We start from the raw sequence: 15,871 nt of genomic DNA, 5'->3' as shown, positions 1-15,871 counted from the left end.
CGAAAAAAGTCATTTTCATGAAAAATTTAATTTTTCGTACTGATTCTCAACGTGATTTAAATATATTAAACAGATCAATGCTATTTTATTTTTTTGAGAACAGCAAACTATAGAACACGTATCAGTTATTCTAAAATTTTCAGTTTACAAAAAAAGTTACTATACCACATTGCCAACCTATACCACATTTGCATCACCTCCTCTATGCACAAAGACAAATACCCTGTACCACAGTGTGGTGAAGGGTATACAAATTGAAAGAAAGGTATTTGAGAGTTAGTATCTACTTAACATATATGAGGGACCTATTATCGGTGTTAACTAAATGTCGACTATATGTGTAAACAATTAAATTTTGAGAAATATTTTCCTTTAAAAGTTTTCCTAGAAATGCCTTCTCATTGAAAATTTTTTGTATGTAAAATTCAATATAGAACAATAACATAGTGTAGCACATTTCATGGCATGTCACACATACATATATGCATTGTAAGCCTCTTCATGGAATTAAAGTTAATGTCATTTTTCGGGTGTCATTTCTTATGACAAGACAAGTAAAAATGTTAAAGATGACAGTATGAACAAGACAGAGAAAGAGAAATGGTATGAATGTGTGGTTGTGAGGTTATGTGGATGGTTGGCAGTAGAACAGCAACAACAAAACCCAAGTGTTTATTAAATTATATATGTATGTACGTACGAATAGCATGTGTAGGCTTATGTTTATGTCAACAAAAAATAAGACCAAAACAAATATAGCAACAACAATAACAACCACCATCATACAAATGAAGCAAAAATACTAAGAATTACAACAATGTTTTATTCTGGTTTTTGTTGTTGCTGTTACCTTACATTTATTTAATTAAAATAAATGCCTTTACATGTTAGCTGCTAAACATTAAGTAGTAAGTTTCTCCTTTTTTGCGAACTTCAGCAATAAGAAGAAATTTGGATATGGAAAAAATTCCAAGATTTGTTTTGTTGTTGTTGTTTGTAAAGACGCAACACAAACACGCAACTTTTGTTCTCCATTGGCATAAACACCATTAACATGATTATGTAGCAAAGATGAATATTAAACAAGTCAAAGTTCGTTGAATATCCTTTAATGTGGTTGAATTTTATTAGGGAATATAGGAAGTGATGCAAATGTGGTATAGGTTGGTAATGTTGTATAGTCACTTTTTTTTGTAAACTGAAAATTTTAGAATAAATGAAACATGTTCTATAGCTTGCTGTTCTCAAAAAATAAGATAACAATGATCTGTTTAATTTATTTAATTCACGTTGAGAATCGGTAGCAAAAATTAAATTTTTCATGAAATTGACTTTTTTTCGGTTGAAGTTGTGTAGACATTATTATATAATAAAAATTAAAGTTCCACTTAAAGTATCCGTTAAAAATCTTAAAATACATAAATCTCGAGCTAATTCACATTCATTAAAAACAATAAATTATATAAGATATCAATTGGAAGTAAAATTATACTATACCACATTAACATCATGTGGTATACCACATTACCTGCACTTTTTTTAAATCATTTTTAATGGAAATTCAAATATTTTCTCAAATATCTCTTAAATTGTTAGAATAATATTATTTTCAAATTGATACATGGAAAGACAACACATGTATCATGTAAAGTGTAAAATTTCAATTTAATCGGATAAAAAAATAAAAATTTGGCAATCTAAAATCAAATGGGTATACCACATTTGCATCTCCTCCTATACATTGTTTGTTAAGCAGCCCACACCATATCATTATATGTATTTTTATATTAAACAGTTGAAAAAATTTTCTTCAGATATATTTTTTTACAATTTTTCTGTTAAAGTCCCTAAAACATATCTTTTTTTTTTTTGTATAAATATTTAATTTTCACTCTTATAAATTCCTTTTCAATACTCTTAATGTCCCTACCAAAAATCAAACCACACAGCATTCATAAATAGGGCCTAAAGAAATAAAACAGCAACAACAAATGGCAAGGACACATATACTTACTTGACCATACGTTCCTGTTCATAACGTGCTATCCAACAGGGCAGTGTCATATCAAGACTTGTTGCATGATGTAAAAAATATACCATAGCTCGGGTATTCTCATCCTTTTTAGTAGGCATATGGCAGGCAATTGGTGTAACAGATGTGTGCAAAGAACGTCCAATGTGGGATGAGGTAAAAAAGGAAAAAAAACAAAATATGTTAGTAAGAGGAAAAGGACATACATTTTGTCAAATAAAGGAAACAAAAGTAGCAGCTTCTTAGTATAGGAAAACTCTCAAGAACATATTTATAAGATTGTACACATGGGTCTCTTCGTTTCGGGATTTATACAAGAATGGTTTTTTACATAACAATATTTGTTTGTTAATGTTTTGTTAAACAATCTTTTGAAGAAATTCTGTTTTTTCTGGTATGGTCTTTGGGTCTGCTATAAGAATATATTACTATAAAAAGACTTTCGGTTAGTACGAACTGACCTTCAATAAAAATACCTATTAGTCTTTAAGAAGAAGGCCTGATATGACATAAGACTACTTACAGGTCTCCAAAAAGTCCTATTGTTCTTACTGAGTTTGTGGTCTTTAATATTAAGATTTGATCTTGATCAAGACCCTCCGATCTACACTGCGAAAAATTTTGATCAACAGTGTGATGGATAAAATTTTTGAACTTATGCAAAATAAGGGAGTCCCTACCCATTATTTATAAAAGTTATTTTATTTAAGTTTTAAAAAATAATTTTATCTAATTTTGTAAAAGTGCGTCTATAGTTATGCAACACCAGTAATTTTGAAAGTGCAGAATTCGGCGAAACCATAAAGAATAAATTCATTATTTTTGTTGAATAATATGTGTTTTTGATCGTTTTATTGTGAACCATAACTTAATAGGTCCATTTTATTTGTTAACTAACATATCAATTGAATTAAAGGTGCGTCTATAGTTATGATACGCAGTGTATAAGAACTTTCGAAACTCTGTTGGAAGACCTCTTCTTATCCTATAAGAAAATCACTTATTCTGCTATAAGAAGTTGTCTTTATCTTTAAAATAAGATCCCTCGATCTATACAAATATCATTTTGTCTTCCATAAGAAGGCAATCTCTTCATCTATAGCGGCCTTGTTTCTATGAGATAATGAAGAAACGAAGAGGTTTTTAATAAGGAAGCCACAAAGGTTACCTTATAGAAGACAAGAGAACTTCTTATAGCAGTATACATGGTCTTCTTATAGGATAAAAGAAACCTTATAAGAGAATATAAATGGTTTTTAGAGAAAAATAAGGTCTCCTTTTTCAAAATCAGAGGGCCTTCAAATTCTAAGATAGCCTTTGATCATATATATATATTATTACAAAACAAAGACCAGTATTCCATACAATTAACGTCCAATCTTCTATAACACGAAAAGGTGGAACAGCTCTTTTTATAGAACGATCCCCAGGTTTTCTATCAGAAGACCCTTTTTATCTTCAATAGGAGAGTCATGTGGTCCTCTATAGGAAATATGTTGGACTTCTATAGGAATTTTGTTATAATATCAGAAATCGAAGTCTTGTATTTTAAACATTGACCTTCCACTGTTCTATGAGAAGACCTTCAGAGCTTACATGAAATTACCATCCAGTCTTCTATATACACGAACTTTTGGTACTCTACAAAAAGGCATTCTGTTCTTCTATGAAGACCTCATATTATGTTGTGGAGAGACCTTTCGTACTTCTCTGAAAAGGTAGAAGACCTAATTTTCTGCAATACGATGTTCTCTTGATCTATTCTAGAATTATACCTTGGTTTTCTGTCAAAAGAGAGTCATATTGGCTTATATAAGAAGACCTTCCGACCTCCAAAAAAAAAACCTTCCTGCCTTATATAAAGATACCTTCCGATCTTCTATAAGTAGACTTTCCGGCCTTCTATAAGAAGACTTTCCGACCATCCGATTTTCTATACGAAGATCTTCAGACCTTTTATAAGGAGACCTTCCAATGTTATTTAAAAAGACTTTAATCTATAAGAAGCCCCTCTGATCTTCTATGGTATTCTAATCTCTTGGTTTTTTCTAAGAAGAAATCGTAATCTGCTATAATATAAGAAGACGAACCCATGTATTTTATTATAAGACCCTTACTCTTATAGATGAAGACACTTTGGTCTTCTATTAGATGACCTCCTTGTTTTCTATTGTAAATCCTCTTGATATTCCACAACTTTCTAGTTTTTTTTTTTTTTTTTTTTTAATAATATCTCTTGGTTTGCTCCCTTGGCCTTTTCTAGAACTATCCTTTGGTTTTCTGTCAAAATGGTCATATGGTATTATAAAAGAAGACCTTCCGACCTTCAAAAAGAAACCTTCAGGCCTTCTATAAGGATACCTTCCGATCTTCCATTAGCATAACTTCCGATCTTCTCTAAGTAGACTTTCCGACCTTCTACAAGAAGACCTTTCGATCTCCTATAAGAAAATCATCCGACCTTCCGATTTTCTATACAAAGATCTTCTGACCTTTTATATGGAGACCTTCCAATGTTATTTAAAAAGACTTTGATCTATAAGAAACCCTTCTGAAGCCCTTGTCTCTTGGGTTTATCTAAGAAGAAATCGTAGTCGTAGTTTATTATAAAACCCCTTTCTCTTATAGGTGAAGAAATGTTGGTCTTCTATTAGAGGAGCTCTTTGTGTTCTATTCTAAATCCTCTCGATATTCCACTTTCTGGTCTTCTTCTGTCTTTTACAAAACTTTCTAGTCTTCTTTAAGCATACCTCTTGGGCTGCTATAAGGGATCACTTTGTTCTACTATATAAAAACTTTATGTTCTGATATATAATAATCTATGGCTCCTCTCCAAAAACCACTCATTTATCTTTTGAACTGCTTATAGAAGATCACTTGACCTTTTACGAAGACTATTCCATATATTTCTGAAGTAATAAAGAAAACATGAATTTGATCGTCAAACATTCTTTTATTGTTTTTCGAAGTATTCTGCATTATTATTAATATAATTTTAATGCCCTCAACCCAACTGTAGAATCACTTTTCCCATAACACGATTTTTTTTTTCCTGATAGGTGGGAGTAACAAGAAATAATTGTGGGTCAAGTCAAAGTACATGCGGGTTAGCTATCAAGTCCACGTATTTTTTCCCATGGTTTTAGCCAATGTATGAGTGCTTGCATTATAAATGTTTTTTTTTTAATTTTCTAAAGGTTTTAGGGAAATTTTTGACATATTCAAGTCAAAATTGAGTTCCTACGTTGCTATGGTCCCCGCATAATCAACAATATTGAGCTCATGCTCTGGTGAGGCGATTGAAAATTTATTTGTAGGGATGAAACCCCTTAGGCCAAATTCCTCGGTATAAAAGTAGGTATTATAACTGTCATCTCGAATATGTTGGAACACGGATCTGTATACCGCAAAGAAATGTCATACATTTATGGTAGACGAATGCAAAAGTTCTTCAGGGTTGGCAACTTATACGAAATTTTTAATTTACACAGATAAATGATTTTTGAGCGATGATTAGGTAAATGATTAGGTAAACGATGATTAGGTAAATAATAATTCATATTGAATTTACTGAAGACAAAATAGCCTGGAATGGCTGCAAATAAGAATATAACCCATTTTTTTAATGGAGTTTATTCTTCTGGGTTTTTAATATAATCGTAAAAATCTTGTAGGACAGTGTAATGAGCGTATAATTATTTTTAATTTATTTTACATACAAGGCGTATGAATAATAACAATACTCATACGCTCCTATGTTACTGTCATTACCAAAAAGAAACCGCGATTTCTTAAAATCAATCAATCTTTGGTTGCATTACGAAAACTTCAACAATTGATGGAATTATGTCGAAATATACCCAACCCCGCCTGTTTCACTTTTCTTTATTATATTTATTATTACTTACTTACTCAATACTTTTTTTAAAAAAAAAAAGAAAAACCAAAATATTTACCTGGTCTCGAAAGTCACTACGCCAACCGGCAATAAAGTGTGGTGCATGGGTACCGAATAAAGCGCCCAAGAAAATACGTTCGAATGTCTTTTCGCATGCATAAATTTCCTCTGTAAAGAAATAAAAGGATAATGAATGTAAGATGACAATATAAAAACGAGGATAAGTGTAAATTAATGACGATATGTCTGTTTGTTTGTTTAATTCTTTCCCTTATTCTTCTTCGTTACAAACACATTAAAGACAGTGTGTGAGTGTGGATTACAAAGGGCTTGGAATAAAACGCATTATAAACTCGTTTTTAAGATGATGGTGTACACCATAACGTATAATTATTATTATTTCATTTGTACACCAAGGCGTATACATATTAATCATGTGATTAACATGTATACGTTACTGTGTACGTGAGGGAGAGATGTAGTGATGAATAAATTATGATACCTACTCACATTGACATTCGAATTTAAAAATTATAATTTTTTACATTACTGGTACTAATTAAATTAAAATTCGTTTGAAGCTAAATATAAATTCCATTCATAAATTTCTCTAAAAATAACAATCTCACCATATTATACAAAATTTGTCATTTATTGCCAGTTTCATAAAATATAATAATATTCATGCTGTTCTGGCATTATGGGGAAATACGATTATTATAGTCGACAAAAACGCATTGATGCGTACTGAAAATTTAGACCTCTCTAAAAGCAGTATTTTTCATTTACGCTTCAATGATTTGCATTGCGTTGGCTTTCAAGTGCCAAAAGTGAAGGACTGCAAAAACATCGACAACTGCAAATGTTGAGCTCTGCACAGGCTTGCTTGTTGCACGTTCATTATATGGTAGAAGAATTTGTCGAGGCATAAACATGGAAAACATTTAAATTTCTACTTAAACTTGTTGAATGAAGTGCGAAACAATGCATTTGCCAGAAGAACGATAACTGCAGCAGCAACAACAACTGTGATATTGTCGTCGTTAATGTGTCGATGTGGAACTGAGACGACAGTATGGTTAAACGGCTATAGAACTATTAAAATTTGTGGAATTTTGAGGGACAATTTATCGACGAGCTAAAGGAATCTTTATAGATATAATGAAGGGAGTATTTCATAGTCGAGCTGAAGAGAGTCTTCCATAATCGAGCTGAAGGGAGTCTATCATAGACGAGCCGAAGGGAGTCTATCAGAGAAGAGTTGAAGGGAATCTATCATAGAAGAGTTGAATGATGTCTTCTATAGACGACCTGAAAGTTGTCATTCATAAATGATCCTGAAGAGAGTCTTTCATAGACGAACAGAAGGAAGTCATTTATAGAGGATAAAGAGAAACATTCATAGCTGAAAAGAGTCTTTCATAGACGATCTGAAGGCAAGCTTTATACACGAGTTTAGGAAAGGCTTTAATAACGAGCTGAAGTGCGGATTTATGCGAGCTGAAGGAAAAATTTACAGACGAGCTAGTGGTAGATGAATGGTGTATTTATAGACGAGCTGATGGAAATATGAATTCAATTTTTTCTTACTTTATGGTACCTCGGGTATAGTCTTCCTACAAATCCATAAATACGGGTTTCGCTTGATATGAAGGCCATATCGTGTAGGTCGAATATTTTCTAATTTTGACAACAAAAATGCAATGGGTAATGGGATATTTGTTCTCTGTATCGAAAAATAAACTGACCTTCCTCTCTTGTATTACACTGACTTTTACCATAGACGACCGGAGGCCGGAACTATTATTTGGTTGTTTATTTATTAATAGGTTGAATCTTCATCTGATTTAGATACAGATTCAGAATATTCTTATACATACGCTTACCCTAGAACATTTAACCCAACTACAAATTTTTAAATTCCCTTTTGTATAATTTGCTGACAATTTTCACCCTGTGTGTTACTGTGCCGGGAAAATGGTTGTTTTGAATATTTTATACGAGGATTTAATTCTCACATAGCCACATGTACAGGCATACAAACATACAAATTGTTATGTTTATGGTAAACAAATGAATATATAAATGTCTGTGTATGCAAAGAGAGATTGGTCTATTGGCAATGTAAACAAACAAACACCCAAAGAGAAAAATATGTAAATATTTATGAATTTAGGATTTTTGACATTTGCATTTAACATACATAGAACAATTGTGACGAATTACACATACATACATAAATACATAAACATAGAATTTATGAGAAGAGGTTTCATATACCACTCATGGATATACATATGGAAATAATTAGTCGGAATTTTATTAGATATGAAGGGTTATTAAAGAAACAAAAAAGAATCTGGTGGGAATGAACTGGGTTATAAATGAAAATCGAATGAAGTCTATTAAAAAAATTCGAAAATCATCTTGGCTGGCCCACTTAAAACTCGGAGGATACGCCAAGAAGCCAATATTCGCATCTTGTGGCTCAGAACCCCCAAGAATTTTTGTTGAGAAGCCTCTCCACTCCATACTTATAGTTTGGTATGTTGTAATGTATGGACCTTACTTTTTTAAAAATAAGGTTGATTTTCAACAAGACAGTCTTTTGCGAGAAAGGCCTTGGGACCGAGGTATATCTCAAAGAGGTGATGACAATTTACCAATGAGTGTGATTTGATATAGAATGCGGCAGGATTCGAGGACAGCACTTTGCGATTTGACTATGCGAAATTTCATTAAACAGATATTTTCTAGTATGCGTGGTCGCTATGAAATTTATACTAACCCGGTCCTTATACCAAATTTTCAATATTTTTACCCAATTTTTTTAGATTTTCAGCGGATACATGCCCTCTATGCAGAAAATTTCCAATGTAGGTTCATATTTTGAAACAGACATTTAAAAATCGTGTGAGGTGTTTGGGAGGTCCTAGACACATTTTCCAACTTAAATTTCTGCAAATTGATATTTTGAGTTTTCCAGACCGTGTTATCTCTCGAAGGGGTGATCAAAATTGGCCATTTTACACCTAACAGCACAGGGTCGATTCAAGACCTAAAGAATAGAATTCTTTGCGATGTGGCAATGTAAAATTTCCTGAAATGGTCATGAAAGCAGGCTCGCTATGACACTTTACACTCCGGGTTCTTGAAAGGTAAAGGACATCCTTCATCCCTGATAAATGTTTTGAAATAATCAGCATATAAAAATCACTCGGAATTTTAGGTGTTTTGAAAGACCTAGCCACATTTTCAAACGTACATTTATAGTTTGGGATATATTTTACACCTTACGACATCTAACTTTGGAGCTACGTGAAATATAAATTGAGGACAGAAAGCAGTCACTTTCCATTTGACATCGGGAAATTTCATTCAAAAGGATAAGATGGTCCGTTTGAAATTTGTACTTGCAGCATATAGGGCATTCTGAAAACAAATTTTCAAATAGTCTCATGATTTGACATAGAACATTTATAGGGTCCGATTTGTAATTGTGTATTTCGAATTTTAAGAGAATAAAATACTACCCCCCACTATGAAGTCCCGTCTCATTTTATGATCTTGTGAACGTTTTCTAACCAATGATTCTTTAAATTGAATTTTCAAGGTTTTAGACTCCCACAAAAACAACATCCTCCTAAGTTTTAAAAATGCTCTTGAATATTAGGTCTTTTAAAGGTATTATCCAGATTTTTAAACTGAAATTGTTGTAATTTTAATTTCGTGTTTTCAGAGGATCGAAAACCTTTTGGCTAATATAAAGTAGTCGCCCATTTTAACTGTTTTTAAGGCCCTTGTCGTATTTTTCAATTTTGTCGTATATTACAATTGTACAGATCTATTCATTCAAGTTGGCCACCCGGATGATTTTATACCCTTCACCACACTGTGGTACAGGGTATTATGTCTTTGTGCATATGTTTGTAACAGGCAAAAGGAAACGAGATAGCCACATGGTTCCTCATATATAGTTTCGTCCGATTTCATGTAAATGGTGCCCCAAAGTCCCTATATATCTTTCGATTTGCACGAAATTTGGCACAACGTACTGAATTAAGCCTAGAATGATGTCCGCCAAGTTTCGAGAAAATCGGTCCAGATTTAGATATAGCTCCCATATATAGTTTCGTCCGATTTCATGTAAATGGTGTGCCAAAGTCCCTATATATCCTTCGATTTGCACTAAATTAGGCATAACGTACTGAATTGAGCCTAGAATGATGTCTGCCAAGTTTCGAGAAAATCGGTCCAGATTTAGATATAGCTCCCATATATAGTTTCGTCCGATTTCATGTAAATGGTGCCCCCAATGTCCCTATATATCTTTCGATTTGCACGAAATTTGGCATAACGTACTGAATTGAGCCTAGAATGATGTCTGCCAAGTTTCAAGAAAATCGGTCCAGATTTAGATATTAATGAAAATTGGTCCAGATTTAGATGTAGCTCCAATATATAGTTTCGTCCGATTTCATGTAAATGGTGCCCCAAAGTCCCTATATATCTTTCGATTTGCACGAAATTTGGCATAACGTACTGAATTGAGCCTAGAATGATGTCTGCCAAGTTTCAAGAAAATCGGTCCAGATTTAAATATAGCTCCCATATATAGTTTCGTCCGATTTCATGTAAATGGTGCACCAAAGTCCCTATATATCCTTCGATTTGCACTAAATTAGGTATAACGTACTGAATTGAGTCTAGAATGATGTCTGCCAAGTTTCGAGAAAATCGGTCCAGATTTAGATATGGCTCCCATATATAGTTTCGTCCGATTTCATGTAAATGGTGCCCCAAAGTCCCTATATATCTTTCGATTTGCACGAAATTTGCTATAGAGTACTGAATTAGGTGCAGAATGCTGTGTGCCAAGTTTCCCAAAAATTGGTTCAGATTTAGATATAGCTCCCATTTATAATTTCGTCCGATTTAACGTAAATGGTGCACCAAAGTCCCTTTATATCATTCGATTTGGATATAGCTCCCATATATAGTTTTGTTCGATTTTATGTACATGGTGCACCAAAGTCCCTATATACCTTTCGATTTGCATGAAATTTAGGACAGCGTACTGAGTTAAGTCTAGAATGATGTGTGCTAAGTTTCGTGAAAATCGGTCTATATTGAGATATAGCCCCCATATATATTTTCGTCCGATTAAAGGTAAATGGGGCACCAAAGCACCTATGTATGCTTCGATTTGCACGAAATTTGGCATAAAGTACTGAATTAGGTCAAGAATGACGTGTGTTAAGTTTCGAGAAAATCGGTCCAGATTTAGATATAGCTCACATTTATAGTTTTGTCCGACTTAATGTAAATGGTGCACCAAAGTCCCTATATATCCTTCGATTTGCACGAAATTTGGCATAACATTCTAAATTAAGCCTAGAACGACGTGTGTAAAATTTCCTGAAAATCGGTACAGATTTATATATATATATATAGATTGAGATATAGCCCCCATATATATTTTCGTCCGATTGAAGGTTAATGGGGCACCAAAGTACCTATGTATGCTTCGATTTGCATGAAATTTGGCATAAAGTACTGAATTAGGTCAAGAATGACGTGTGTTAAGTTTCGAGAAAATCGGTCCAGATTTAGATATAGCTCCCATATATAGTTTTGTCCGACTTCATGTAAATGGTGCACCAAAGTCCCTATATATCCTTCGATTTGCACGAAATTTGGCATAACATTCTGAATTAAGCCTAGAACGACCTGTGTAAAATTTCCTGAAAATCGGTACAGATTTATATATATATATATATATATATATATCGTCCGATTTTATGTAAATGGTGCACCAAAGTATATCCTTCGATTTTCACGAAATTTGGATTTATAAGTAAATGAAGATATCGGTTTAGATTTCGATATTTTGCTTTAAATTTATTTACATAATTTCCCATTGTAAGAAGCAACTCTATATCTGACCAAAATTTAGTATAGGTTGCGGAATGAAATGTTTATTTTAATGTTAATGGTCCTTCAAAGGTGAAGGGTATCATATAGTCGGCCCCGTCCGACTTTACTACTTTCCCTACTGGTTTGTTTCTGTTGTTGTTGTAGTAACAGCCCTATTGCTTTTACACAATGGACTGAGGTGACAGACGTTGGCCGAGTATAACTCGGGTCGTTTCTGATCGTAGACCCCTCTATCGTCGAAACATTTCTGACGGTAGTGACTCTACATAATCCCCAATATAAAGGTCAGGCCCCATTTTAGGGGTTGTGAAAGGTCCAAGCAAGGTTTTATAACCACTAAATCTGTAATATTATTTTCAGACTCCCTACAAAAACAACTTCTTCCCATGTTGTTTTATAAGGATTTTAGATGTTTTAAAGGTCCTACCCTCATTTTGACTCATTTTGGCTGCAATTTGAATGTCGTGTTTTCAAAGGATAGAAAATCTTGGCATAATCCAAATTGTAGATACATTTTTAATGGTCGGTAGCACTATTTTTCAACCGATGTGAAGTATTTTGAAGGTCCTAGCCGAATTCGCAAAAAAGGTTTTGGGCATAAATTTCTACTTAATTAGTAATTTGTTATTTTCAGTTGTGGTATGTTACGATTTACGTCCTACCAAAAATTATTAATATAAGTCCAACTTTTAGGGAAGCCTACATATAACGTTACACCATAAATATTTGTAGTAGCTTGCAAATTAATATTTTTGGGATTATCATGGAGTAGGAAAAGTCCCTACAAAGAGTTATCAACATCGGCCCATGTTTCCGGGTAGCCTCCATATTCGGTGTTTTGGACGGCTTTGAAAATGTTTGTCAACAAATTCGTTCTAATTTAATTTTACTGGTTCACATGGGGTTTCAAATGTTTCCTACTAAACATTTTCCTTCTAAATATGATAAATATTGGTTCACTTTTTTGGAAATCCCGAATTTCATATACAACATTCGTAATAACTACAATTTTGTATTTCGTCTTCTTAGAGGCAAATTTCAATATAGGTCTAATTTTTTATATAGACCCCATTAAAAACCATCTCTTATATTTTGTAATTTGCAAATCCTAACTGCATTTTTCCAACGAAGTAGCTGTAATTTGGCATAATTTCTTAGAGCAGAAAATGTCAATAGAAATTCTCCCAAATATATATATGGAACAATGACATATTTATTTCATGTTATGGTGATAATTTGTCAATAATTTTTACATGGTGTCATAAATCGTCATTTTGAAAAATTACAAAAATTACAGTCCATTCTTGAGATTCAATCCGATGAAATATATATACACCAATTTATCAACTTCCCTTATAAAATGAAACCGACAAATTGATACGCACTCCATAAATTATTAGGAGCTCCTATGCTCTTCTCTCTTTCGCCTCCCTCTCAGCGGTCACTTTTAATTGCAACATAATTTATATTTACCATTAACACACCAAGCTAACAAAGCACACACACTCGCCCTGGTTGGTTAGTTAGTAAACACCAAAAACGATAATCATTTATAAATAGTTTATCTTCTGCCATGGCGATTCACAAAATTTCGAATAAAACGAATATCAACAACAAAACGATAACATGTTTACACCTCTCAACATACATTACTACCCGACCAATGGTGTAGTGTGCGAATGGTTCTAGAGATGTTCTACTTACCCAATAAGACCACAACAACCGCAGAATCTCGTACACCCCAATCCCAGCAAGTACGCAAGGCAATATACAAGATGTTATGGTATTTGCCCATTAAACAGACCTGCGAAAGAAATTGGAAAGAAAAGTCAAATAGGTGTTTTGTGGTAGGGGGAGATGTGAGAAATTAGAACATAGATTATGGTTCAGTTTGGTTTGGTATATGGTTGATACAGTTTTGGGTAATTTATTTTTATGTTAATTGGATTAATTAGAAAATATAAATTGTGATTACAAAAATTATGTGTGTGTGAAAACATTTTAAGACATTTTAATTGGAAGGGAAAATAAATGTGTTCATATACCGATAAGGATAATATTGTAAACAGAATATATGAAGGATAAAGCTAAAAATATGATATTGTAATGTTTATAAAATTAAGTAAAATAAGCCTGTGGGCCATACAAAAAAGCTGAGCTAAGAAGCATCAGTTATGCAGAGGTCTAATATTCTGCAGATTTTTTTTAATCAGAGTATTCCATATACACCCTGTAAACCCTATACTCAGTATTTTGGAGAGTTTTAGAAATGTTTTTCAGCCGAATTCGCTCTAATTTGATTTTACAGGATCTCATGGGGTGTCAAACATTCCTACCAAAAATTATCAATGTCACATTCCACATTTCCAAACGATGGGGCTCTGGTTATGGTCAAGGGCATATGATTTTCGACTACGTTCAGATTATATTTCGGTGATGAAATGAACCGAAAACTTTCCATGGGGGAGGCAAATTTTCCATGGGGAAGGCGATCTGACCAACTAATTCGAATAATTTTTACCTCCAACCGGTCAAGAGAGCGCAAGTATCGCAAAATGTTGTCCACGCTCGGAATATATATCCGCAGAAAATTGGAGATCAGTGGTAGATCAGTTCGGTTTTAATTTGGTAGACCTCGTCCGATATTTTGGAGACTTTAGCCACATTTCAAACCGATGGGGTTGTAATTTGGTACAATGGGCATTCCATATTCCTGGAAAATAAAAACTTATTCCCACGTTCATTGTTGGTCAATGTTTTTTCTTCGATTGCAGATCCCGCTTAATGTTCAATATTTCAGTTTTTTTTTTTTTTTTTGAAGATTTTATCCCTATTTTCTTGTCGAAGTGGCAGAAATTCAACATTCCGAATTTCTTGTGAATAAAATCTGTCAACATTGGTCCAAGGTTTTTTAGTTAGAACCTTAATGTTCTGTATGTTGAAGCTCCTATCTTAATTTTCAACCTGAGGGTATATAATTTGATATTTAATTTTCTCAGACCATAAACAACATTCTAACAGAAAACTTATAGTGACAAAGTCCCCCTATAAAGACGTCGACCGATGTAAGGTATTTTGAATGGACATAACATAGGGGATGGTACCAACACACATTAAAATCCCTTGCTGTCCTTTTTTCAGAGAGATTTAATTATGACTGACTACAAGGCTAAACATAATATTCACCAACAAAAACTAATTAATAAAAAATAAATTTTATCCTTACATCACCATTGGCGTCCTTTTGCTCACGATGATAACGGACAGCAGACAGTACAGCAATGCGTGCCACCTCCTCGGTTTGCATATTTTGACCTTCAAACACAAAAAACAAACATTTTATTATTCGTAAATAATTATTGTTCCACATAATAAATTTACCATCACTACAGCCGCCGATTATGGCATTTAAATGATCCAAAACATCACGGCGCGATGAACGATCCTGCAGGCCACTGCGGCTAATTTTATCCAATGTATCCGTGTAAAAACATTCAAATATAAAATCCATTATGGAAATTCTGCAGCACCAGTCCCAATATTTAAATTGCTAACACCAGTCACAGCAAACTATCATTGACTGTTTATTTGTTTTTCCTTCGAATTTCTGTTATGCCGCAACTAATTCAAAAAGAAACGACATAATGAAACCCTACAAATACTTTACGCCAGCTAACGTTATTTCTTACAACAACAATTCAGTGACAAGTTCGTTTTTGTTATTACACATCAAGTTTATTGTATGACCATTACATATAACAACTACCACATTTGAACTTATTTCGGAAAATAGTTTTTAAATTATTCAACGTTAATTTTCATGTTCTAGGAAAACGCACAATATCGGAAAAACAACATTACTGGCAAACACTTGACCTAACCCAACACTGCCCCTCGAACACGCTCGTCCACACACAAACTGTTCCCACTTGATAATTCTCTCAATTGGTTATGTTTATAAAATACAATTCTTGTTGGTGGTTTTCTTTGGTTCGAAAATGCCG

The 15,871-nt window shown here is 33.3% G+C and overlaps 1 protein-coding gene across 1 annotated transcript; it reads right to left on the bottom strand.

The window, feature by feature from the left end:
• Positions 1 to 2,014: 2,014 nt before the first annotated feature.
• Positions 2,015 to 15,382, bottom strand: LOC133321944 (uncharacterized; the record flags this gene model as incomplete). The annotated part of the gene is made up of 5 exons (XM_061531016.1): positions 15,249 to 15,382; positions 15,094 to 15,182; positions 13,572 to 13,671; positions 5,989 to 6,098; positions 2,015 to 2,118 (listed from the first exon to the last, which is right to left on the bottom strand). Coding segments are annotated over exons 1-5 (533 nt in total), but the record flags the coding sequence as incomplete, so codon positions are not given.
• Positions 15,383 to 15,871: the final 489 nt, after the last annotated feature.

This window comes from Musca vetustissima, unplaced genomic scaffold (assembly GCF_032173495.1).
Source record: "Musca vetustissima isolate MV318-11 ecotype Yass unplaced genomic scaffold, APGP_CSIRO_Mvet_v1 utg177029, whole genome shotgun sequence".
NCBI classification, from domain to species: Eukaryota; Metazoa; Arthropoda; class Insecta; order Diptera; family Muscidae; genus Musca; species Musca vetustissima.
Note: the sequence above shows the minus strand (reverse complement) of the source record. Positions and strands in the feature narration are given on the sequence as shown.